This window comes from Cyanistes caeruleus, chromosome 25 (assembly GCF_971803275.1).
Source record: "Cyanistes caeruleus chromosome 25, bCyaCae1.hap1.1, whole genome shotgun sequence".
Classification (NCBI taxonomy): domain Eukaryota; kingdom Metazoa; phylum Chordata; class Aves; order Passeriformes; family Paridae; genus Cyanistes; species Cyanistes caeruleus.
This window is the reverse complement of record NC_141725.1, coordinates 3,808,628-3,831,007: the sequence shown is the minus strand read 5'-3', so window position 1 is coordinate 3,831,007 and position 22,380 is coordinate 3,808,628. Positions and strand designations below refer to the sequence as shown.

General features: G+C 64.0%; 2 protein-coding genes, 1 long non-coding RNA gene and 1 other non-coding gene across 5 annotated transcripts; 2 read left to right on the top strand and 2 right to left on the bottom strand.

Moving 5' to 3' along the window:
- Positions 1–852: 852 nt before the first annotated feature.
- Positions 853–5,722, top strand: CNN2 (calponin 2). Its single transcript, XM_086863107.1, has 7 exons — positions 853–1,013; positions 3,152–3,273; positions 3,594–3,660; positions 3,741–3,878; positions 4,038–4,154; positions 4,445–4,591; positions 4,668–5,722. The coding sequence occupies exons 1-7, from the start codon at positions 951–953 to the stop codon at positions 4,932–4,934; spliced, it is 921 nt and encodes a 306-aa protein (XP_086719233.1). The 5' UTR covers positions 853–950; the 3' UTR covers positions 4,935–5,722.
- Positions 5,723–6,191: 469 nt separating this feature from the next.
- On the top strand, positions 6,192–21,812 carry ABCA7 (ATP binding cassette subfamily A member 7). 2 transcript variants are annotated; one of them, XM_086862536.1, is made up of 51 exons: positions 6,192–6,267; positions 7,649–7,939; positions 8,056–8,149; positions 8,332–8,473; positions 8,556–8,683; positions 8,749–8,870; positions 8,944–9,138; positions 9,235–9,324; positions 9,425–9,650; positions 9,728–9,867; positions 9,944–10,060; positions 10,188–10,367; positions 10,444–10,652; positions 10,751–10,927; positions 11,113–11,335; positions 11,432–11,653; positions 11,757–11,961; positions 12,030–12,146; positions 12,321–12,492; positions 12,642–12,773; positions 12,856–12,995; positions 13,072–13,209; positions 13,345–13,556; positions 13,677–13,749; positions 13,996–14,198; positions 14,312–14,360; positions 14,574–14,636; positions 15,055–15,072; positions 15,225–15,379; positions 15,464–15,588; positions 15,664–15,762; positions 15,960–16,155; positions 16,277–16,371; positions 16,518–16,550; positions 16,881–16,986; positions 17,069–17,143; positions 17,372–17,541; positions 17,609–17,786; positions 17,872–17,987; positions 18,137–18,281; positions 18,369–18,492; positions 18,581–18,713; positions 19,492–19,612; positions 19,721–19,783; positions 19,860–19,966; positions 20,166–20,307; positions 20,378–20,512; positions 20,589–20,692; positions 20,846–20,938; positions 21,022–21,259; positions 21,335–21,812. In XM_086862536.1, the coding sequence occupies exons 2-51, from the start codon at positions 7,874–7,876 to the stop codon at positions 21,464–21,466; spliced, it is 6,738 nt and encodes a 2,245-aa protein (XP_086718662.1). In that variant the 5' UTR covers positions 6,192–6,267; positions 7,649–7,873; the 3' UTR covers positions 21,467–21,812. The 2 variants fall into 2 exon arrangements, with proteins under 2 accessions (XP_086718662.1, XP_086718663.1); XM_086862537.1 differs by lacking the exon at positions 15,055–15,072.
- LOC147649342 (uncharacterized) lies at positions 15,853–22,373 on the bottom strand. The gene is made up of 2 exons (XR_015279138.1): positions 22,188–22,373; positions 15,853–18,720 (listed from the first exon to the last, which is right to left on the bottom strand). It is a non-coding gene; the product is annotated as an uncharacterized LOC147649342 (long non-coding RNA).
- Positions 22,026–22,132, bottom strand: LOC111940450 (U6 spliceosomal RNA). Its single transcript, XR_002869522.1, has one exon. It is a non-coding gene; the product is annotated as a U6 spliceosomal RNA (small nuclear RNA).
- Positions 22,374–22,380: the final 7 nt, after the last annotated feature.

The window sequence follows — 22,380 nt, the reverse complement described above, 5'->3', positions numbered from 1 at the left end:
GTGTGTGTGTGATGTGTGTGTGTGTGTGTGATGTGTGTGTGTGTGTGTGTGTGTGTGATGTGTGTGTGTGTGTGTGTGTGTGTGTGTGTGGATGTGTGTGTGTGTGTGTGTGTGTGTGTGTGATGTGTGTGTGATGTGTGTGTGATGTGTGTGTGATGTGTGTGTGTGTGTGTGTGTGATGTGTGTGTGTGTGTGTGTGATGTGTGTGTGATGTGTGTGTGTGTGTGTGTGTGATGTGTGTGTGTGTGTGTGGATGTGTGTGTGTGTGTGTGTGTGTGTGTGTGTGATGTGTGTGTGTGTGTGTGTGTGTGTGTGGATGTGTGTGATGTGTGTGTGTGATGTGTGTGTGTGTGTGTGTGATGTGTGTGTGATGTGTGATGTGTGATGTGTGATGTGTGTGTGTGTGTGTGATGTGTGTGTGTGTGTGTGATGTGTGTGATGTGTTTGTGTGTGTGTGATGTGTGTGTGATGTGTGTGTGTGGATGTGTGTGTGTGTTTGTTGTGTGTGTGATGTGTGTGATGTGTTTGTGTGTGTGTGATGTGTGTGTGATGTGTGTGTGTGATGTGTTGTGTGTGTGATGTGTGTGTGTGTGTGTGCACACAACACACCCGTGTACACGGATGCACACGCGTGTACCCGTCCGTCTGCGTGTGCATCTGTCCGTGGCCGTGGGTGCCCCGTGCCCAGGACGGCTCCAGACCCCAGCCCGGCTTCCCCCGCCTCCCGGTGCCTCCCGGTGCCTCCCGGTGCCTCCCGGTGCTCCCCGGGTCCCAATGTCGGGGCTCGGGACCCTCCCCTCGATCCGGCCGCTCCTGCCCTTATTTGGATATTTCGTCCCGTCCAATGAACGCGGGGGGGCCGGGCCCGTTCCCGCCCCCGCCCCGCCCGAGCCCGCTCCGGTACCGGCCCCGTCCCGCTCCCCGCTCCGGTACCGGCTCTGTTCCCCGCCATGAGCAGCTGCCAGTTCAACAAGGGCCCGTCCTACGGCCTCTCCGCCGAAGTCAAGAATCGGGTGAGCAGCGGCGGGGGCCGGGCGGGACCGGGACCACCGGACGGGGGTGAAGCGGGGGCTGGGGAATACCGGGGTCACCCCGGGAGCTGTGGCTGCCGGTACTCCTGGAGGTCCGGGAGAGCCGAGCATCCCGGTGCTGCTGGGGCGTTCCGGTTGCATCCCGGCTTCAGGAGAGCGGGAGTTTTTTCCGGTATGCCCCAGGAATGCAGAGCCGGCCAAGAGCGGAGAAGTTGGGGGATTCCGGGAAGATGGAAATCCGGGGCTTCCCGGGAGGATGCGGAACTGAAGGACCCAGTGTACCGAGGTTTCTGAAGGCTGGGGATAGCGAAGCTGTGCTCTCAGTCTCGGGGTGCCCTGAGCCTACCTAGAGGGTCCCAGGGAGGTGTTTTGGGGGACCGGGGCTGGCTGGCGGTGGCCGCTGTGGCTCCGCTGTCCCTGGCAAACCGCGGGGCAGCCTCCCCGTCACACCCAGGACTGGGGACGATCACTTCCATCCTCCGCGGCTCCGAACCAGCTCCACGAAGCTTCTCCACTTTCTGCCTCCCCGCAGCTCCACATCGCTCTGCGGGATGCTCCGACCTGGCAGCGTCCCCGCGGTGCCGTCTCTGGGGATGCGGCTTTTGGCCCCGGTGCTTTTCCCTCCCAAGTGCCGCGGGGCCGGAAGGGGAAGGAGGGATAGGAGCCTCCGGCAGAGCTGTTTGCACCCCTAGGAGGGATCTGGGTGCCGCGGAGTGTAGGCAGCTGCCAGCATCCTTCTGACCCCTCTACCGCGCACGGGGGTCCTGCCGGGCCGGGGGGCGCGGGGGACACGGCAGCCCCGGGCGGTCGGCGGCTGTGCCCGGCCCCAGGCGAGCGGAGATCGAGCCGTGGTCACCCCGGGGCAGGTGGCCGATGCTTTGAGTGTGTTCTGCCCGGGGACACCTGGACGGGGCAGAAGGGACAAGTGGTGACGGGCACGTGGCTGCCGTGGCTGTGGGATGCGGTGGCCGTGGCCGGGCGCTCCTTCCCTGGGCTCGCCGGGGATTTGCATTTCGTAACGGGGAGCGGACGGGCCCCGGCCTGCCTGGGGCTGGGCTGCCCCAGCTGAGCGGGTGACACGCGCCGGGCCCTCACCGCCCCGTGCTCTAGGTGCTTCGTGTTGATTCAGCAAGACATGAGCCAGTCCGACTGCCCCGGTGCCTCTGATGGAGGTGACATCACCCACTGGGAACCAGTTAAACCAGTGACACGCTCCCAGTCTGTGCAAGCCCTTGCAGACTGGGATCTCTCTGGGGCTGGTCCACTGTGCACTCCCCATGCCCTGGGAAACCCTCAAGCTGGCCATGGGGAGGGAAGAAGAGCTGGCTTCAGCTGCTCACACCCCGGAAAATCAGCTGGTGGGACTATGGAATCCCCCAGGCAGGACACTCCTGGTGTCATGAGGGTGATCCGTGTCCTGCATCAGCTGAGCTTCCATTTGGGACTGGAGTGTCTCCTTACTGCCTAGTGAGGCTGGACTGTGCCCATCCCAGTGTCTCCCTGTGTCCAGGATCCCGAGGGACTCATAGATCTCAGCACATGACGGGACCAGGAAGGGTCCCAGGATGGGCGAGAGGTTGGTGGCTGCTCTGGGGCCACCCAGGTGCCCAGTGGAGCATCAGAGGTGCTGGGCTGGGGCAGCACTTGGGGTTTCCAGGCCCTTCCCTCCCCGGGCCAGGAGAACTTTCCCTTCCCGTGCGGGCTGGGGCCGACAGGCCGCTGTGGGAGATGCTGCCGGCCCTGGCAGCTGGTCTCCATTTGGGAGGAGGCGTCCACATTCCTGGCATAGCCGCGGTGACCGAGGAATCTGTGGCGGAGGTTGGGCCTCGCCGGAAGGAAAAGGGAGAGCATGGCGTGGCCAGGACCCCCGGGGCTCAGAGCTGAGCTCCCACGGGCTCCAGGGGACAGGGAGGGACAGATCCCGCTGGGGGGGAACTTCCCCCTAACCCCATGGGCAGTTCCTTCTCATACTTTTGGAATGGTTCAGAAGCTGCTATGTCTGCTGGCAGCCTCATCCTCATGCTCCCGTCCCCATCCCAGGGAGGGGGGAACTGTCCCCCTGAGGGGTTTGGGGTGCACACTGGGGCCCCGCCTGAGCTGTCCCCCTGCTGTCCCCCCAGCTCGCCCAGAAGTATGACCCACAGAAGGAGGCTGAGCTGCGGACGTGGATCGAGAGCGTCACAGGAAAACAGATCGGACCTGACTTCCAGAAGGGGCTGAAGGATGGGGTGATCCTCTGCGAGTGAGTCCTGGGGCGGTCCTGAGCATGGCCCCCGGCCCCTGCTCCAGCTGGGTGGATGATGGGGGACACCAAACCTCCAGGGGACCCTCACCAGCCCTTGTGGTGGGAAGGGTGGGCTGGATCCGTGCCAGTGGGACCTGCCAGAGTCACCCCAAGGCTTCTGTGTCTGGGGAGAGCCCTGAGGACAAACAGGGACCTGGGGGGGAAATTTTCCTCACATGGAGGGGGCGTGGGCTGGACCTTCCCGAAAGGAGCCTATGCCCTGCAGCCCCTTGAGGTTCCTTCCTGCCCCAGCCTCATGTCCCCCTGCCTCCCTCCAGGCTCATGAACAAGCTGCAGCCCAACTCGGTGAGGAAGATCAACCGCTCGGCTCAGAACTGGCACCAGGTAGGTGCAGCTCTGCTGCCACCCACCTGCTGTTCCTCTGCTGTCACCCACCAGGGCTCACCCCTCTGCCTTCTCCACAGCTTGAGAACCTCTCCAACTTCATCAAGGCCATGGTCAGCTATGGCATGAACCCCGTGGACCTCTTTGAAGCCAATGACCTTTTTGAGAGCGGGAACCTGACGCAGGTGCAGGTGTCGCTGCTGGCACTGGCGGGAATGGTGAGCACGGGGGGATGAACAGCTTGGGAGGGGCTGCAGCCCCATGGGGACCCCCAATTTGGGGTGGTGTCTGTGGGACCGCAGAGCTCCCCCTGCACAGGGAGTGGGTGGGGGGGTTTGGGACCCCTGTCCTTCCTCACTTCCAGCCACTCCTGGCAGGCCAAGACGAAGGGGCTGCAGAGCGGGGTGGACATCGGCGTGAAGTACTCAGAGAAGCAGCAGAGGAATTTCGACGAGGCCAAGATGAAGGCTGGGCAGTGTGTGATCGGGCTGCAGGTGGGCTGCCCCACAGGGTCCCATGGGTGGAGGGCTGGGAAAAGGGTGCCCAGTTCTGTCAGATTCTCAGCACCGTTACAGCTCCAAGTGTTGCTGGAGGGATCTGAGGCATGAGGTGCCTCAAGCGTGCTTGGGATCTGGGACTGTCTTGGCTCTGTGTCCTGCACTCAATGGGCGGGAGCCTGAGATGGGTTAGGGAGCACTGGCTGTCCCAGGCTGGGGGGACAGGGAATGGGGGAGAAGGGGCGCATGTGAGGCAGCACACGCTCCTCACCAGACCCCTTTGTCAGATGGGCACAAACAAGTGTGCTAGCCAGTCCGGCATGACAGCCTATGGCACCCGGAGGCACCTCTACGACCCCAAAAACCAGATCCTGCCACCCATGGACCACTCCACCATCAGCCTCCAGATGGGCACCAACAAGTGTGCCAGTCAGGTGAGCCCCCACGCCGGGCTGGGGAGGGATGGGGGGACCACAGCTGAGCCCTGCTCCATCCTGTCCTTCCTTCCAGGTGGGCATGACGGCTCCTGGCACCAGGAGGCACATCTATGACGCCAAGATGGGGACAGAGAAGTGTGACAACTCCTCCATGTCGCTGCAGATGGGCTCCAACCAGGGCGCCAACCAGAGCGGGCAGGTCTTTGGCCTCGGCCGCCAGATCTACGACCCCAAGTACTGCCCACAGGGCAGCCAGGGCGAGGTGGCCAACGCTGCTGGGGACCAGAGCGGGGACCCCCTCGGGTACCACTACTACCGTGAGGAGGAGGAGAGCTACTGAGCGGGATGGCTCAGCCCCACCCGCACCATCTCATGTACAGCCCCACTTCCAGGCACATTCCAGCCTCCACTTCCATCATTCCCTCTTTTAAAACTCTTTTTTAACTTTGGAAATGAATCTATTTTTCTGAGCGAGGAAATAAAGACCCCGTTTCTAGAGAGGAGCCCAGCCGGTTCCCCCAGGAGCCCCAAGACCCTGGGGCAGCAGGAAGGTGGCAGATGTTCCAGCACCTGGGAGTGGACGGTGTCACCTCTAACGTACCCAGAGCCCACCACACACCCCTGTGATGCCCCTGGATCCTCAGCAAGGAGTGGGAGTGGCTGCCCATGCTGTCCCCAGTGCTGCTGCTCATCCCTGTGCTGGCAGCACCCTCCTCAGCCCTGTGGAGGAGAGGGACTGGGGTCACGGAACACGGGGGAAGCACATCTGGGAGAGACTGGCCTCGGGATTGTGAGTGTGGGTTTGTGAATGAATGTTTGTGCTCTGGTGTGATCTCTAAATGCTGGAAAAGCCCTTTTTGCAGATTCATAGGGACCAAGTTTTCAAGGCCACGGTGATGGCTGCAGGGCTGGGCTGGGAGCTGGCACAGCTGGCACAGCTGGCACACCCAGCACTGCAGCAACCTGATCGCCCAGGCTGGAGCCAAGGCTGAGTGCAGCGGCCGCATCCCACACCGGGGCGGTGTCCGAGTGCAGCCGGTGCCCATCGACGTCTCCCCTCCCGTGCGGTTTTTAATGCAGATGCTCTCAGACCGAAACCTTTTTTAAAAAAAACCCTTTCAACATAAACAGGAGCTGGTCTCTGCTGCAGGCGCCTTGTCAGGCCTCGGGCGGATCTCTCTGTGCCTGGGGGGGATCCGAGCTGCCGCAGACCTGGGTGAGACCCCCGGAGTGCCAGGGTGGGATGCTGCGTGTCCCGGGGGGAGGAGCGGGAGCTGGGAACGGGCTGCGGGGTTCACAGATGTGCGGTTAGTGATGTGAGTGATTAGCAATGCCAACGGGACAGGACGGGACCTGCCCGTCCGGAAAGGGATCCACCTTTTTGGGCGAAATGCTGCGTTTCGAAGAGCCGCGCGGCTCCGTGGGGCTCCCAGGGGTGGGGTGGGGGAGGCGGGGGCTGCCAAAGATGAGGTGGGCGAGGCGGGGGCTCCCAAGGATGGGGTGGGATGGGGCGAGGGAGGGACTCCTGCTCCTCGCCCCCCGCCGCACCTGCCCCTTTAAGAGCCGGTTCCCATGACGTCACGCCCACGGCTACTTTGTAGCGCGCGGGGAGGGGCGGGGCCTGCGCGAGCCCGGCGGAGCCGCGGGGTCTCTTAAAGAGGCAGCGACACCAGGTAACGGGGGTCCCGGGCCGGGGGCTGCGAGGGGGGAGAGGGGAGGCTGTGTCCCGGCTGTTGGTCTCGGCTGGATGTGGCCGCCCAGCGTCCCCCTGAGGTTCTTAGTGCCTCCCCGCCCCCCCTCCGGGGTAGTCCCCGTGTCCCCATCGTAGACCTGAACTGTCCCCATGTCCCCTCTGGACTGTCCTCATCGTCCCTTCGAGCTGTCCCCATGGCCTCCCTGGGTTGTCCGTCTCTCCCCCGGGCTGTCCCCACGTCTTCCCGGCCGGTCCGCCTCCCGGTGACTCCGCACCTCGCCCAGAGAGCGGTTCCGTGCGGCCGAACCGAGCTGGGGGACGCGGGGCTGGAGGGGCCGGGAGCTGCCGGTCCGGCGGTTGCCGGGCTCGCGGGGTCCGCCGAGCTCCCGGTGGCAGCGATGCGGCGTGTTTGTCCTCGTGAGATGAGTGAGCAGATTCCCACGCGAGTCCCCCGGGAGGATCCAGGGATTCTGTGGTTGTTCTGTCCCGAAAAGAGCCGCGGTCCCCGCGGGATGGGGCTCCCCCGGGACCGGCAGTTCCGCAGCACCCTCCGTTTCCAGCGGATGCGGACACCCAGACACCTCTGTCGCCCCGTGTCACCTCCACCCCGGCAGCTTCTTCTTTCTCTCCGTGTCACCCCATCTGACCCCGGTGCATCCCCGGAGGAATCCTGCCCCCGGCTCCACTCGTGTCCGGCCCCCAGGCCGATTAGGCGGATTTCCCAGCCGGGATCCTAATCCCGCTGCCCCGTGCCCGCTTATCCCGGCTGCGCCCGGGACCCGGCTTAGCCCCGGGCGCGGGCGGGTGGCGGCGAGCGCGGGGCTGCGGGTGAGTGCGCGGCTCCCCCGGCCCCGGGGGAAAACGCGGGGTAAGTCGGGGGAGGGGGTGTCCCAGGCTCGCGGTGACCGGGGAGCCGCCCCGGAGCTCGGTTCTCCCGGGGCGCGGGTGGGTGCACCGGGCGGAACGCTGCGGGTTGGGTCGTGCCGCCGCCGCCACCGGGCTCGAAGCTGAACCGCCTTGGCAGAGCTCTTCTGGCGGGCCCCAGAGCTGCTGGCCCCGCTCCATGGGTGGGTGAATTCCCAGGAACTGGCAGAGACGCGGCTGCTGCCCGCGGGATCCCGGTGTCGGAGCTCGCACCTCGAGCTCACTGAACCGCAGCAATTCCGCTTCTGGGCTGATGAATGCTCCACCTCTCTCGGGGAAACTGAGGCACGGGCAGGTCTCAGCCTCCCCCGGGCTGCCCAGCCCGCCCGCAGCTACTTCTGGGGTGCCAGACCGCTCCCTGTGCCCGGCGTGGGCAGCGAATCGTGCTCCTGGCTCCTGGACAGAGCTCGTGCCCAATTCTGGTGCTTTTGATTTAGGAAAGAATGTGATTTGAGCCTTTAGCTCCGGAAAGGAGCTTTGCTGCAGGAATGCCGTCCGGCTCCTGCCGGCCCCGGAGCTCAGCCCTGTGCCCGGCACTGTGCCCGGGGTGTGATAAACCCCGAAGCAGAAGGAAGTGAGAGCCCAGCCGTCACCCTCAGCTTGGGGCTACCCCCCCTGCCCTCACCCGCAGCCGGAGCCAAGCGGGGCCCGCGACCCCCGCGATGGCCGTGGGCACCCAGCTGGGGCTGCTGCTCTGGAAGAACTTCACCTACCGCCGGCGGCAGCGGGTGAGTGTGCGATTGGGGTGGGGTTACCCAGAGCCGCTGGGTTCTGCCACAGGGACAGGCAGAGCCCTGGACACTGATGGGGACTGGGATCCCCACCAACTTTGCGTCTCCACCAGATCCAGCTGGCTATCGAGATCCTGTGGCCCCTCTTCCTCTTCCTTATCTTGATCTCAGTGCGGCGATCCCACCCGCCCTTCAAGCAGCATGAGTGTGAGTGTCCCCTGCAGGACCCCCTGAGCCAGCCAAGACCCCTCTGTGTGTCCCTGTAGGGAGCCCTTCGAGGTGACACCGGGGTGACAAACACGGGAGGTGGTCACAGGGCTCGCTCTGCTCGGGTGTGTGTGGGGTCCCGGGAGTCCTACACTGCCCCCCTGAACCTCCCTCTCCCTCAGGCCACTTTCCCAACAAGGCGCTGCCCTCGGCGGGGACCCTGCCCTGGCTTCAGGGCATCATCTGCAACATGAACAACCCCTGCTTCCGTCACCCCACGGCGGGAGAGGCCCCTGGCGTGGTGGGCAACTTCGACGGCTCCATGTGAGCGGCGGGGCTGGGGAGCTGCGGGGCAGAGCGGGGCTGGCCCGGGGTCTCATTGCCCACCCCATGTCCCATGTCGCAGCCTCTCCCGCCTCCTGACCGAAGCCCGGCAGGTCTTGCTCCGCGGCCACGGGCAGCGGCTCCTGCACAGCTTCTCCCGGCTCCTGCCCGCCCTGCGCCGGCTCCGGGACAGCGGCAATCAGCGGAGGGGTGAGCACCGGGGGCGGGGGGTGCCGGGGGAGCGAGACCCCTTGTCTGATCCCCTGCTCCCCCAGCTCTGCCCGTGCGGGAATACTTGAGAGAGGACGAGACCTTCTCCCAGTTCCTGCGGACCAACACATCTCTGCCCCCGGCGCTGGTGGATGAGCTGATGGGGGCTCGGCTCAGCCCTCGCATCGTGAGTGTCGGCGCGGTGCCCACTCCCGGCGCCCACTCCCGGTGACCGCATCGTGACTCCCCTCTCCTTCCAGTTCTCCCTGGCGAGCATCCGCCTCCCGCTAAAGGCCCTGGTCTGCAACGCCTCGGCCCTGGGGGGCTTCCTGGTGGGCGGCGATGCCGACTCCACCCAGAGCCTGCAGCAAGAGCTCTGCGCACTGCCCAGCTCCCAGCTCCGCGCCATGGAGGGCTCCTTCCTCTCCCAGATGGACTTCCCACGACTCCTGACAGTGAGTCCCCAGCGCGGTCGGGTGCTGGAAAACACCGAGGCAGAGACCCCTGGCCTCCCCGGCAGGGCTGTGACCCCCTTCTCATGCCCCTTGTAGGAACAGCTGAGCTCAGAGTTGGGCGGGATCACAGGCACGGTGGAAGCTTTGGGCAGCTTCCTGCGGGATGCAGCATCCCTGATGGAGGAGGTAACACCCCTCACCCCCCTGCCCCCTACCCACCCCCACCGTGTCCCTGGGTGCCCCTGTCCCCCCACTGCCCCTCTCCACTCTCTCCCACTCTCCCCAGGTCTCCTCCATGACCAGCCTGGCTGAGCTGCGTCAGGAGCTTGTGGGGCTGAGGGCCCCCAACAGCAGCACGGGTGCCTTCACAGCCCTGTCACGCATCGCCTGTGGACACCCCGAGGGCGGGGGGCTCAGGATCCCCTCCCTCAACTGGTACGAGGACAATGATGTCAAAGCCTTCCTGGACCGTAACAATTCTGAGCAGAGACCCGTGGCCTCAGGCAGCACCAGTGAGTGGGGGGCTGCAGGGGGCAGTGGGGTCTGGTGGTGTGGGGCTGGTGCTGAGGGCTCAGCTCTGCACCCCCAGGTCCCTTCTGCCGGGAGCTGCTCCGCAGCCTGGAGTCCAGCCCCCTCTCACAGATCTTCTGGCGGGGGATCAAGCCCCTGTTTGTGGGGAAGATCCTGTACACACCACCTGGGCCTGGTCCTGACAGCGTCATGGCTGAGGTGAGTGGGGGCTGCGGGACGCCTGGAGGGGTTTGGGGGGGTCTCATCCTGAACCTGCCTCACCTTCCTCACACAGGTGAATCGGACCTTCCGGGAGCTGGCAGTGCTGGGGGAGCTGGGGGGTGCCTGGAAGGAGCTGGGACCCCAAATCTACACCCTCCTCAACAGCAGCCTGGAGATGCAGGTGCTCCAGGTGTGTGACCCCACTCTCCTCCCACTGGGAACAGGGTTGCTGTGGGGTGCAAGATGGGGTGTGCTGGGGTGCAGCTGGCCAGGAGCAGGGTGGGTTGCATGGCCTCCCATATCCTGGTGCTTTGCAGGACCTGCTGCTGGCCCCAAGCACAGCCCAGCTCCTGGATGGGTTCCTCAACGGCACCTCCTGGAAGCTGCCAGAGCTGGCCACATTCCTGGCAGGGCCAGCAGGAGGACCAGGCCTCACCTGGCACCAGGTGTATGCTGATGTGGACGCAGCTCTGAGCACGCTGTCACAGTTCATGGAGGTGTGTGTCACCTGCTGTGGGTGGGCTGGCCCCTTGCACCACCCGTGCCCGCTGAGCCCTGCCTGCCCTCCCACAGTGTGTCTGCCTGGACAAGATAGAGGCAGTGGCCACCGAGGAGCAGCTGGTAGCCCGGGCCCTGGAGCTGCTGGAGGAGCAGCAGTTCTGGGCAGCAGTGGTCTTCCAGCCCCCCATCAATGCCATGGCCCCCGGACTGCCACCCCATGTCCGCTACAAGATCCGCATGGACATTGACGACGTCACGAGGACCAACAAGATCAAGGACAGGTTGGGGGATGCCCACCCTGTCTGTCTCCACGGCCAGCCAAGCAGCCTGTGCCCGTTGCCAGGGGATCCCTGGTCCCAGCACCGTGCTCTGCCCCCAGGTTTTGGGACCCAGGCCCCGCCGCTGACCCCTTCAGTGACTTGCGCTATATCTGGGGGGGCTTCGTCTACATTCAGGACCTGGTGGAGCAGGCAGTGGTGAGGGTGCAGACTGGGGCTGCCCCACGGACAGGGGTCTACGTCCAGCAGATGCCCTACCCCTGCTACGTGGACGATGTGTAAGTGGGCAGGGGGAGCTCCAGACCGTGGGACTGTTGGGTGACACCTTGCTGCCATGGGGGACACATCCAAGCATCGCTGCACCGGGGAGGTGGCACAGGGCTGGTCGTGCCCTGGTGGTCCTGGCCCAACAGTGGCTGGGAGCGTTGAGATAAGGATGGAATGTCTGGTGGTACCTCCCCAGGTTCTTGAGGGTCCTGAACCGCTCACTGCCTCTCTTCATGACCCTGGCCTGGATCTACTCAGTGGCCATGATCATCAAGGGGGTGGTGCACGAGAAGGAGACGCGTCTCAAAGAGACCATGAAGACCATGGGGCTGAGCAGCGGGATCCTCTGGCTCAGCTGGTTCCTCAGCAGCTTCATCCCCTTCCTTCTCAGCTCTGCCCTCCTTGTCCTCATCCTCAAGGCAGGTTGCAAGTCTCAGAGGACAGGGGGGGTGACACAGGGAACCTGCCCCCAGCATGGGGGGGCTCCACAGGCTCCAACCTGCCTCCATCCACAGATGGGAAACATCCTGCCCTACAGTGACCCAGCAGTCATCTTCCTCTTCCTCGGCACCTTCTCGGTGGCCACCATCAGCCAGTGCTTCCTCATCAGCACCTTCTTCCCCCGTGCCAACCTGGCCTCGGCGTGCGGTGGCATCATTTACTTCTCGCTGTACCTGCCCTACGTGCTGTGCGTCGCCTGGCGCGACTACATCACCTTCCCAATCCGTGTCCTTGTGGTGAGGAGCTGCCCCTCTCCCGTGCCCCTGGTGCTCGGGGTGGGGGGCTTTGGGCTGCACCCCCTTGGCCAATCTTTGCCCACGCTGTTCTCTCCATCCTCAGAGCCTGCTGTCCCCCGTGGCCTTTGGCTTTGGCTGTGATTACTTCTCCCTCTACGAGGAGCAGGGGGTGGGCATCCAGTGGCACAACCTGGCTGCCAGCCCCGTGCCAGGAGACCCGTACAGCTTCGCTGCGGCCATGGGGCTGCTGCTGCTGGACGCTCTCCTCTATGGCCTGGCCACCTGGTACATCGAGGGCGTCTTCCCAGGTGAGTGCAGCTCCCCTGACCCCCAGCTGCCACTGAGCTCCGGCCCCACTCAGCCCCTTCTGCTGCAGGTCAGTACGGGATCCCCAAGCCCTGGAATTTCCCCTTCCTGAAGAGCTACTGGTTTGGAGAGTCATCCTCATCTAGGCACTCCCTGTACCACACCAGCCCCCACACTGCACCCCAAGGTGAGTCCCTGGCCACCCTGGAGCCGTGTGGCTGAGGCCAGTGGCCACGGAGCAGGGCTGAAGCCCTCCAGCCCAGGCCTTGCTCCCCAGCTGAGAGCCCTGCACCCCATGGCAAGGGGTCCTGCCCTCAGCAAGGGGTCCTGGTGAAGGATGTGACCCCTTGGTGGCTTCCAGTGCTGGTGGAGGAGCCGCCTGCCGAACTCCAGCCTGGTGTCTCCATCCGCAACCTGGTGAAGGTCTATGGGAGCAGCGGCCGTGCCGCCGTCAACGGGCTGAGCCTGGACTTCTACGAGGGCCAGATCACGTCCTTCCTGGGCCACAACGGCGCTGGAAAGACCACCACCATGTGAGCCACAGAGGGGCTGCATGGCCATGGCTGGGGACAGGAGCTCAGCCTGACCCTGTCCCCATGTGGTTCCCACACAGGACAGGGTACCCTGGCCCCAAGCCCTGCTGCTCCTGTGCTCTATGACTCACTTTCCTCACCACCTCCAGGTCCATCCTGACAGGCCTCCTGCCCCCCACCTCGGGCACTGCCTATGTCCTGGGCTGGGACATCCGTTCTGATATCGACAGCATCCGCAAATCCATGGGGATGTGTCCCCAGCACAACGTTCTCTTCGACATGTAGGCAGAGGTGGGGAGGTTTGGGGAGTGGTGCAGGGCTGTCCCTGTGCCCCTCACCCTGCTTTTCCCCCTGCCCCCACAGCCTGACGGTGGAGGAGCATGTCTGGTTCTACGGGCGGCTGAAGGGGCTCTCGGAGCAGCAGGTGCAGGAGGAGATGGAGCAGCTGCTCCAGGACACGGGGCTGCCCCACAAGCGCCGGGAGCAGACCAGGAACCTCTCGGGTGCGTGCGGGGGTCAGGCCGGGTGCCTGAGCCGGGGTCGGTGGCTCCGAGCCCCCCCAACGCTGTCCCTCTGCAGGCGGGATGCAGCGGAAGCTCTCGGTGGCCATCGCCTTCGTGGGCGGCTCCCGGGTGGTCATCCTGGACGAGCCCACGGCCGGCGTCGACCCCTACTCCCGCCGCAGCATCTGGGAGCTGCTGCTCAAGTACCGCAAAGGTCAGGGCTGGGGGCCCCCGCTTCACCCTATGAGCCCCCCAGCCTGGGGGGAGCAGTGGGATATGCTGGTGGGGAGACCCTGAAATGGGGGGTCCGGCAGGAGGGTTTGGTGTCAAGCCTGTTCCCGGTCCCCAGGCCGCACCATCATCCTGTCCACGCACTACATGGACGAGGCGGAGCTGTTGGGGGACCGCACCGCCATCATCTCACAGGGCCGGCTCTGCTGCTGTGGGTCCCCCCTCTTCCTCAAGGCCAGGCTTGGCACCGGCTACCACCTCACCCTGGTGAAGCGGGAGAGGAGCGGGACAGGCAGCAACACTGGCACTGTCCCCGGTGCCACTAGAAAGGTGGGACCCTCGGCCCTGGTGATCATCCCCCAAAGGGCAGCCAGTGTCTCTGTCCTGGATATTATGGGGCACTGGGGGCCAGGGCCTGCTGTGGGGTGCTCCAGCCACGCTTTCCTGCAGGACGGCAGTGACTCGGAGCACAGCAGTGACACGGGCCTGGGCAGCGAGCGGGGCAGTGACGCCAGCACCGTGGGTGAGCGTTTTGTCCCCTCACAGTGTCACCCCCAGCTGCTCCCTATACACCCCCCATCAGCCAGGGAGGCTGGGGGTGCACAGCCCTGCGTCTGGTGCCTCTCCTCCTTCTACTGGAGGTGCAGAAGGGGATCTCCATCCCCTCCATCTCCCCTGGGAACTCTCAGGCCGGGATGCCGGAGGGTGGAGCTGTCTGTGCCAGCCAGCGGCTCCTGCCCCAGGTTTCCAGCCCTTCCCATCCCTCCAGATGTGGCCCAGCTGTCAGCACTGATCCAGAAGCTGGTCCCTGGCTCCCGGCTGGTGGAGGACATCGGGCACGAGGTGCTCTTCATCCTGCCCTACAGCGGGGCCAGGGACGGGGCCTTCGGGGAGCTGTTCCGCGAGCTGGACGCACACCTGGGTGAACTGGGGATCTCCAGCTACGGCATCTCTGACACCAGCCTGGAAGAGGTACCCAGGGGGCTGTGCTCAAAGGGCTTTCAGGGTGCCCATGGCCAGGGGGTTTCCCTCACTGGGCTGTGGGTGCTGGTGTGTGTTTAACACCAGCCCTCCCACACCCCCAGATCTTCCTGAAGGTGGCCGAGGACCCAGCACTGGACACTGACACCACAGGTAAAACCCCTCAGTCCTGGCTGGAGCTGAGCTCTGGGGTACAGGGGGGGGCTGGGGAGGTGCTCAGCAGCCCAGAGCAGAGAGGTGGGGTGTCTCCAGCACCCTGTGTGTCCCTGCCAAGGCTGGGGCCCGCTGGGAGCACCTGTGGATGCAGAGAGGTGTCGCAGCCTGTGCCCTTGGTCCTGCCCTGGCATCTTGTCCTCATTTTGTCAGGCACCATGAAAGAAGCGGTCCCTGGCGAGACGGGGGATGGGGATGTGGCTGATGGAGAGATGGGTAAGGATGGGGGAGGTGGGACCCCTGAGCTGCTGCTGAGTGCTCCCCACCTCCAGCCCTGGCCTGGGGTGTCCATCTGGGCAGCTGTCCATCAGAGCAGGCGTCCCTTCAGGCACGTGTCCCTTCAGCAGGGGAATACTCAAGGCCTCTCATACAGCATAGCTACCTCCCAGTTCTGGGGTATCCCCAGAGCAAAGATCTGGGATGAGGGTGGGTTTGGTGGAGTCCAGACCTGTGCAGGAGTTGGGGTAGGATGTAAAATCCCAGGGGACGTATCCAGCCCCCTTATCCCAGAGGGAGCACTGGCGTGGGGACAGCCACGTGAGTCCGGGGGGGCTGTGATGGTTTGGGGCTCTGCCCCGGGTGGGTGCTGACCCCCACGCGGCTGTAACCCCTCTCTCCTCTCCTTTACATTGAGCCAAAGGAGCCCGGCGAGGTAGGAGCTGGGGGCTGTTGTGGGGGCTGGGGGTTCCTGCCTGCAGCATCCCGTCCCTGCTGGGGTTGGGGGGGGATGCTCCTGCCAGCACCCTGTCCCCCCGCACCCCGCCTGGCACGAGTCCTTTGCCAGACCCGTCTCTGCCCCGGCAGCGGAGGAGCCCCGGGAGACGGATCTGCTGCGGGGGGCGGCGGGGCAGGCGAGCGGCAGGGTGAGGGGCTGGGCGCTCACCTGCCGCCAGCTCCGCGCTCTCTTCACCAAGAGGATGCTCCACGCTCGGCGCAGCACCCGCGGCTTCTTCGCGCAGGTGGGGCCGCGGGGAGGGGACGGGGCAGGGGATGGGGCGAGGTGCGAGAGACAGCCCTGATCCCCCCACCCCCGGCCTCCTCAGATCGTCCTCCCCGCCGTCTTCGTCTGCATCGCGCTGCTCTTCAGCCTCATCGTGCCGCCCTTCGGGAAGTACCCGCCCCTGCAGCTCCAGCCCTGGATGTACGGGCAGCAGTTCACCTTCTTCAGGTGTGTCCCCAGCCCTCTGCCCGCCCTGTCCCTCGTCCCCCACTGCCACCAGCTCAATCCTGTGTCTCCCGGCAGCAACGATGCCCCGGGAGATCCCGACACAGCCCGGCTGCTGGACGCGCTCCTGGCTGAGCCCGGCTTCGGCACCAAGTGTATGAAGGAGGAGGGGAAGGCGTGAGTGTCCGGGGGCTGCGGGGGCTGGAGGGGACAGCCGGGGCTTGGCCACCACCTCAGTGCCCGCCTGCCCACGGAGCAGCTCTGCCGCCTGGTGTGGCGCTGTGAGACCCCAACATCCCCGTGCTGGGTGCCGGGGTGCCCCTGGCTCACACTAGGCTGGTAACAGGATTCTCTCTCTTTCCCCGGGTGCCCAGGACGGGGCTGTGCCCACCAGCTTCCCACCCCGATGGATTCTCGGTCCCCGCAGCCCCCCCATCCCTGCTGGAAGTGCTGCGGCGTGGGAACTGGACACAGGCCTGGCCATCCCCCCCGTGCCAGTGCAGTGGGCCGGGGGCACACAGGATGCTGCCTGAGTGTCCTGAGGGGGCTGGGGGGCTCCCACCCCCCCAGGTAACTCCCAGCCTAGCAGGGGCAGCCTCAGGGCTCTGTCACTGCTGGCTGTGGGGGCAGGTGATGCTCTGGGGATGTCACAGGGCTGGGTGTCCATCCAGCCCGTCTGTCCATCCCACAGGTGCAGAGGGGCACAGGGGACATCCTTCAGAATCTGACAGGCAGGAACATCTCTGACTACCTGGTGAAGACCTATCCCCAGATCATCCGTCAGGAGTGAGTGCTGGGAACACAGGGGACACTGCAGGGGCACAGTGGGGACACCAAGGGGAAGGGGACACTGCTGGGTGGACAGGTGCTGCCCTAATGTCTCCTTGGGGGATTTCTCTCCCCTCTGTCTCCCTTCACCTCATTTCTTTCAGGCTGAGGAACAAGAAGTGGGTGAATGAGCAGAGGTGAGCGGGGCAGGGGCTGGGGCCTGTCACAACCAGGGATGGAGGGAGACCCTGGTGGGTTTGGGGAGAGCCTGAGTGGTCCCTGGGCAGAGCCATCATCCAGGTGCCTTCAGCCCTCTGCTGTGTGTCCCTTACTCTGGCATCTGGGCAAGTGGAGAGCTGAGTTTGCACGAGGGTGGCAGTGGGGAATGGGTGGCAGGTTCCATAGAATTGTGGAATTGTAGAATCTCCTGGGGTGGAAGGGACCTGCGTGGATCCTCAAGCCCAGCTGCTGGCACGCTGGCAGTGGGAGTCTCTCTGGCAAGTTCGGGAGCCCCGTTTCTCCCGCAGGTACGGCGGCTTCTCCCTGGGCGCCGGCAGCTCCCAGGCCCTGCCGTCGGCAGCAGAGGTGGATCAGGTGGTGCTGGAGCTCCGAGTGCTGCTCAACATCACCCTGGTACAGCTGGACTCAGCCCCTGGCTCAGCTCTGGTGTCCCAGTGCTGGGAGACCCCTCCTCACACTGTGCTCCTGCACCCAGGGCAGCCCCTCGGATCGGCTCCTGGCCAACCTCAGCCGCTTCATCGAGGGTTTGGATGCCCGCAGGAATATCAAGGTGTGCCCAGGGCTGGGGGTCCCTCAGGGGTGAGAGCTGGGGGGCAGCCGGGATGTGACAGTGTCCCCTCAAGGGGTGGAGCAGCCCAAGGATTGAGAGTGGCTGGGGCTGGAGGGGAGCAGGAGCCCCGTGGGGAGTGGGGGTGCTCCTGGTGAGACTGGGCGCTGCCAGGGGCAGTGCCAGGCTGGGTGGGGGGCTCTGAGCTGCCCGGCCCTCCCCATGCTGCAGGTCTGGTTCAATAACAAGGGCTGGCACGCCATGGTCTCCTTCCTCAACGTGGCCAGCAATGGGCTGCTGCGAGCCCGGCTGCCCCCCGGCACTGACCCCACGCGCTTCGGCATCACGGCCACCAACCACCCCCTCAACCTCACCAAGGAGCAGCTCTCCGAGGCCGCCCTGTGAGTGCTGGGGATGGGGGTCCCGCAGCCCCCTCTGGCCCCCACTGAGCTCTCCCCTCCTTGGCAGGATGGCCACCTCTGTGGATGTGCTGGTCTCCATCTGCGTGATCTTCGCCATGTCCTTCGTCCCGGCCAGCTTCGTCGTCTTCCTCATTGAGGAGCGGGTCAGCAAGGCCAAGCACCTTCAGTTCGTCAGCGGGATGAAGCCCATCACCTACTGGCTGGGCAACTTCGCCTGGGACATGGTGGGGATGGGGATGGGGACGGGGACCAGTTCCAAGGGGTCTGGTCCCACCCCTGACCCCTTTCCTGGCTTTTCCATCGCCACAGTGCAACTACCTGGTCCCCGCCCTGCTGGTCATCCTCATCTTCCTCTGCTTCCAGCAGGAATCCTACGTGTCCTCGGCCAACCTGCCCTCCCTGGTGCTGCTGCTGCTGCTCTACGGGTGATGGGGCAGCAGAGCCCAGCAGGGGCGAGGGGGGTTGTGGGGCTGGGGGCTGAGGGGATTCTGGTGCTTGGGAGGGTGGGTGCTGTCTCAAGCCTCCCCAGGTCAGAAGGTGCACCTTGGCCAGCCCCTGCCTCTCCCCCCTGCAGATGGTCCATCACCCCCCTGATGTATCCAGCCTCCTTCCTCTTCAGCATCCCCAGCACCGCCTACGTGGCCCTGACCTGCATCAACCTCTTCATCGGCATCAACGGCAGCGTGGCCACCTTTGTGCTGGAGCTCTTTGTGGACCAAGTGAGCCTCGGGATGCCCTGGACCCCCCATCCCTTCCCTGCAGGGCCAGTGCCAGCTTCCCCACCGCTCTCCTTGCTGCCCCATCAGAACCTCAATGACATCAACCGTGTCCTGAAGAAGGTCTTCCTCATCTTCCCCCACTTCTGCTTGGGCCGAGGCCTCATTGACATGGTGAAGAACCAGGCGATGGCTGATGCCTTTGAGAGGTTTGGTGAGTCCGGGGGTGTCAGGGCTGTTCTTCTCCTTAAAGCCCAGCCCAGGAGTCCCCTATTCCTACAGCCCCTCTTGCTGCTTTGCAGGGGACAAGCGCTTTGTGTCCCCCCTCTCCTGGGACCTGGCTGGGAAGAACATGTTCGCCATGGCTGTCGAGGGCATCGTCTTCTTCCTCTTCACCCTCCTGCTGCAGTACCACCGCTTCTTCCTGCGCCTGGGGTGAGTGCTGGCCAGGAGGTACAGAATCACAGAATCACTAAATCATAGAATCACAGAATTACAGAATTACAGAATCACAAAATCACAGGATCACAGAATGACAGAATGACAGAATCACTAAATCACAGAATCACAAAATCACAAAATCACAAAATCACAGGATCACAGAATGACTAGATCACAGAATCACAGGATCACAGAATCACTAAATCACAGAATCACTAAATCACAGAATCACCAGGTTGGAAGAGACCTTTAAGATCATCAAGTCCGACCCATGCCTTAACACCTAGACTAAATCACGGCACTGAGTGCCACACTCAGTCTTTCCTTTAAATCCATCCAGGGATGGTGACTCCACCACCTCCCTGGGCAGATGATTCCAGTACCTTATCACTCTTTCCATAAAAACCTTTTTCCTAATATCCAACCTAAATTTCCCTTGGTGCAGCTTAATACTGCGTCCTCTCCTTCTGTCAGTTTTTGCCTGGAAAAAGAGACCAACCCCCACCTGACAACAACCACTTTCCAGGGAGTTGTAAAGAGTGATAAGGTCACCTCTGAGTCTCCTTTTCTCCAGGCTAAACAACCCCAGCTCCCTCAGCTGTTCCTCACAGGGCTTGTGTTCCAAGCCCCTCACCAGCCTCGTTGCCCTCCTCTGGATATGCTCGAGCATCTCATCCTTCCTAACCTGAGGAGCCCAGAACTGGGCACAGCACCCTGGGGGTGCCCAAGGGGGTGGACAGCCCTGGATGTGTCCTTGCCACTGTTTCCACAGGCCACGGGCTCTGGAGCTGCCCTCGCTGAGGGATGAGGACCAGGATGTGGCCAGGGAGCGGGCGAGGGTGGGCAGCATCCCCCCACATGGCCACCTCCTGCTGCTGAAGGACCTGACCAAGGTGGGCACGTGGGGCTGGACCCTGCTGTGAGCTCCAGCCCCCCCAGAAGCCCTGGCCCCACTGGCAGTGACCGGAGGGAGCCCCCAGTGCCAGCTCTCCTCCATGCAGGTGTACCGGCGCAGGAAGATTCCGGCTGTGGACCGGCTCTGCGTGGCCATCCCCCCCGGGGAGGTGAGGGACAGATGGACAGACAGACAGCTCTGTGGGCACAGCCAGGGCTGCCAGTGACCTTGCTATGCCCCCACAGTGCTTTGGTCTCCTGGGGGTGAACGGTGCTGGGAAAACATCCACCTTCAAGATGCTGACGGGGGACACAGAGGTGACGCTGGGAGAGGCCTGGTTGAAGGGGCACAGGTGGGTGAAGGCAGGGACTCGGATCCCTCTCCACGTCCCCACATCACCTATGCCATCATCTCTGTCCCCACCCTGTGCTCTTCCTGGTCCTTTGTCCTGCAGCCTCATCCCTGCAGCTGCTTGTTCTTATTGTCACAGTATCCCTGTCACATGTCCCCATCCCACGGCATGCTCACCTCTCCCTGTCCCCATCCTGCAGCGTGCTCACCGACCTCCAGTCTGTCCACCAGCACATGGGTTACTGTCCCCAGTTTGATGCCATCACGGACCTGCTGACAGGGCGGGAGCACCTGGAGTTCTACAGCCGCCTGCGTGGGGTCCCAGAGGAGGAGACCCCCAGGGTAGGGCCTGTACCCTGTCCTCCCCAGCCCATGGGGAGCCCCTACCCCTCACCCCCTCTGTCTCTCGCAGGTGGCTCAGTGGGGCATCACTGCTCTGGGGCTGGGCCCGCACGCGGACCGGCCGGCGGGCAAGTACAGTGGGGGCAACAAGCGCAAGCTCTCCACGGCCATCGCCCTCCTCGGCTGCCCCCCTGTCGTATTCCTGGTGAGGGGGGCACTGGGAGGCCCCACGGCAGCACCAGGGTCCTGCCCAGGCTGACCCTGGGCCGGGATCATTGCAGGATGAGCCCACAACGGGGATGGATCCACAAGCCCGGAGGTTCCTGTGGGAGCGCATCCTTGGCGTTATCCGGGATGGTCGGTCTGTGGTGCTCACATCCCACAGGTGAGTCCCCCACCCGGGGCCAGCAGCCCCCACAAAGGACAGCACCTCTCTGCCCCCATAACCCCCCAATAGAGGAGCACCCCTATTCCGGTGGGAACCCCCCAGAGGGGAATGTCCCTCTGCCCTAGGGGGGGCTCACACGTGCCCCCCCAGCATGGAGGAGTGTGAAGCACTCTGCACCAGGATGGCCATCATGGTCAACGGCCGGTTCCGCTGCCTGGGGAGCGTCCAGCACCTCAAGAACAGGTACTGGGTCTGGGGGCTAAGGGGGGGTTTCTGAGGGTGGTGACCATGGCCAGTCCTCACAGCAGTGTCCCCTCTCCCCGCAGGTTTGGGGATGGGTACACGGTGGTGGTGCGGGCAGGGGGCCCTGGTCCAGCGGCGGTGCAGACCCTGCTGCAGCAGCACTTCCCCGGCATCGTGCTGCGGGAGCAGCACGGGGGACTGCTGCAGTACCACCTGCCTGCCCGTGTCACCTCCCTGGCCACCGTCTTCAGCCTTCTGGCTGCCCACCGTGGCCCCTGCCACATAGAGGATTACTCTGTGTCCCAGACCACACTGGACCAGGTGATGGGGAGGCAGGTGTGAGGGTGTGGTGGCCCTGTCCTGTGGTGCTGTCTCTCATCATCTCTCACCCTGCAGGTTTTCGTTCACTTTGCCCAGGAGCAGAGCGATGGCGAGGTCACAGCCCCAGGGCAGGATGTGGCCCCCAGCTCTGTGAGGAGGCTGAGCACGTTCCTGGAGGATGACAGTTACCAGGAGAGCGCTGTCTGAGTGGGCCACGGTGTCCCATGGACCCCCAGAGACCCCTCCCCGGTTGTCACCACCGCACAAGCCAGGGTGACAGGGCTTTGGGGTACTGCAGACCCCCAGAGCTGCACAGAAGAGGCCTGAGCACATCCTGCCCATTGGCACGGTGTCACCATCTCGTGGGACAGTGGGTGCTGGGGAGGGTCAGAGTGCCAGGACGGGGCTGGCCCCGGCTCCCTGTGGTGGGATGGATGCCCTGCAGGGAGCTGAGCTGGACGGGGGTCTGGGGCTGGCCTTGGGACCCCGCTGCTCCCCACCGGGGCCGAGCTTGCTGTAACAGAGAGCAATTCAATAAAAACCCTTTGGGGTACTGCCGGGGGACTCGATTGCCTTCGCCACAACGCGACCGCAGTGAGGGACAGGGCGGGGGCACAGCGGGACAGGGCCTGACACAGGCGAACATCAACCCACAGAGCCGCGCCTGGAGCTCCCCCGACCTCGCGGGGGGCTGGAACACCCCGAGCCGCGTCCCGGGGGCACAAAAGGGTCCTCCCGGGGAGGGGCTTTGAGACCGTGGAGACGAAAAAATATGGAACGCTTCACGAATTTGCGTGTCATCCTTGCGCAGGGGCCATGCTAATCTTCTCTGTATCGTTCCAATTTTAGTATATGTGCTGCCGAAGCGAGCACGAATCTTTCTTCCCCCACAGCGATATTTAAACCTCCTTTAGTTGATAATTTTTACCTCAGTACGAGTACCAGTTTCCAGGATCCCATGCTTTTCTTCACATGTTCACTCTCCCAGACTATGCGTGCTGATTTTTGATTGTAAATCTTCCTCTTTGTTGAAATTTTTTGCCTTTTCGAGGCCGAACGGCCGCCCGGAGGTGCCGGCTGCGCGCGGTGCATGAAGGGAGATCTTCTCATTTGCATGGAGG

Excerpts from the sequence above, each read along its gene's own strand:
- ABCA7 (XM_086862536.1), top strand. The coding sequence starts at position 7,874 with ATGGCCGTGGGCACCCAGCTGGGGCTGCTGCTCTGGAAGAACTTCACC. Across the intron at positions 11,336-11,431 it reads TCCTTGTCCTCATCCTCAAG|ATGGGAAACATCCTGCCCTA; the intron begins GCAGGTTGCAAG and ends CTCCATCCACAG. Across the intron at positions 13,210-13,344 it reads GCTGCTCAAGTACCGCAAAG|GCCGCACCATCATCCTGTCC; the intron begins GTCAGGGCTGGG and ends CCCGGTCCCCAG.
- CNN2 (XM_086863107.1), top strand. The coding sequence starts at position 951 with ATGAGCAGCTGCCAGTTCAACAAGGGCCCGTCCTACGGCCTCTCCGCC. Across the intron at positions 3,879-4,037 it reads TGCTGGCACTGGCGGGAATG|GCCAAGACGAAGGGGCTGCA; the intron begins GTGAGCACGGGG and ends CACTCCTGGCAG. Across the intron at positions 4,155-4,444 it reads AGTGTGTGATCGGGCTGCAG|ATGGGCACAAACAAGTGTGC; the intron begins GTGGGCTGCCCC and ends CCCCTTTGTCAG.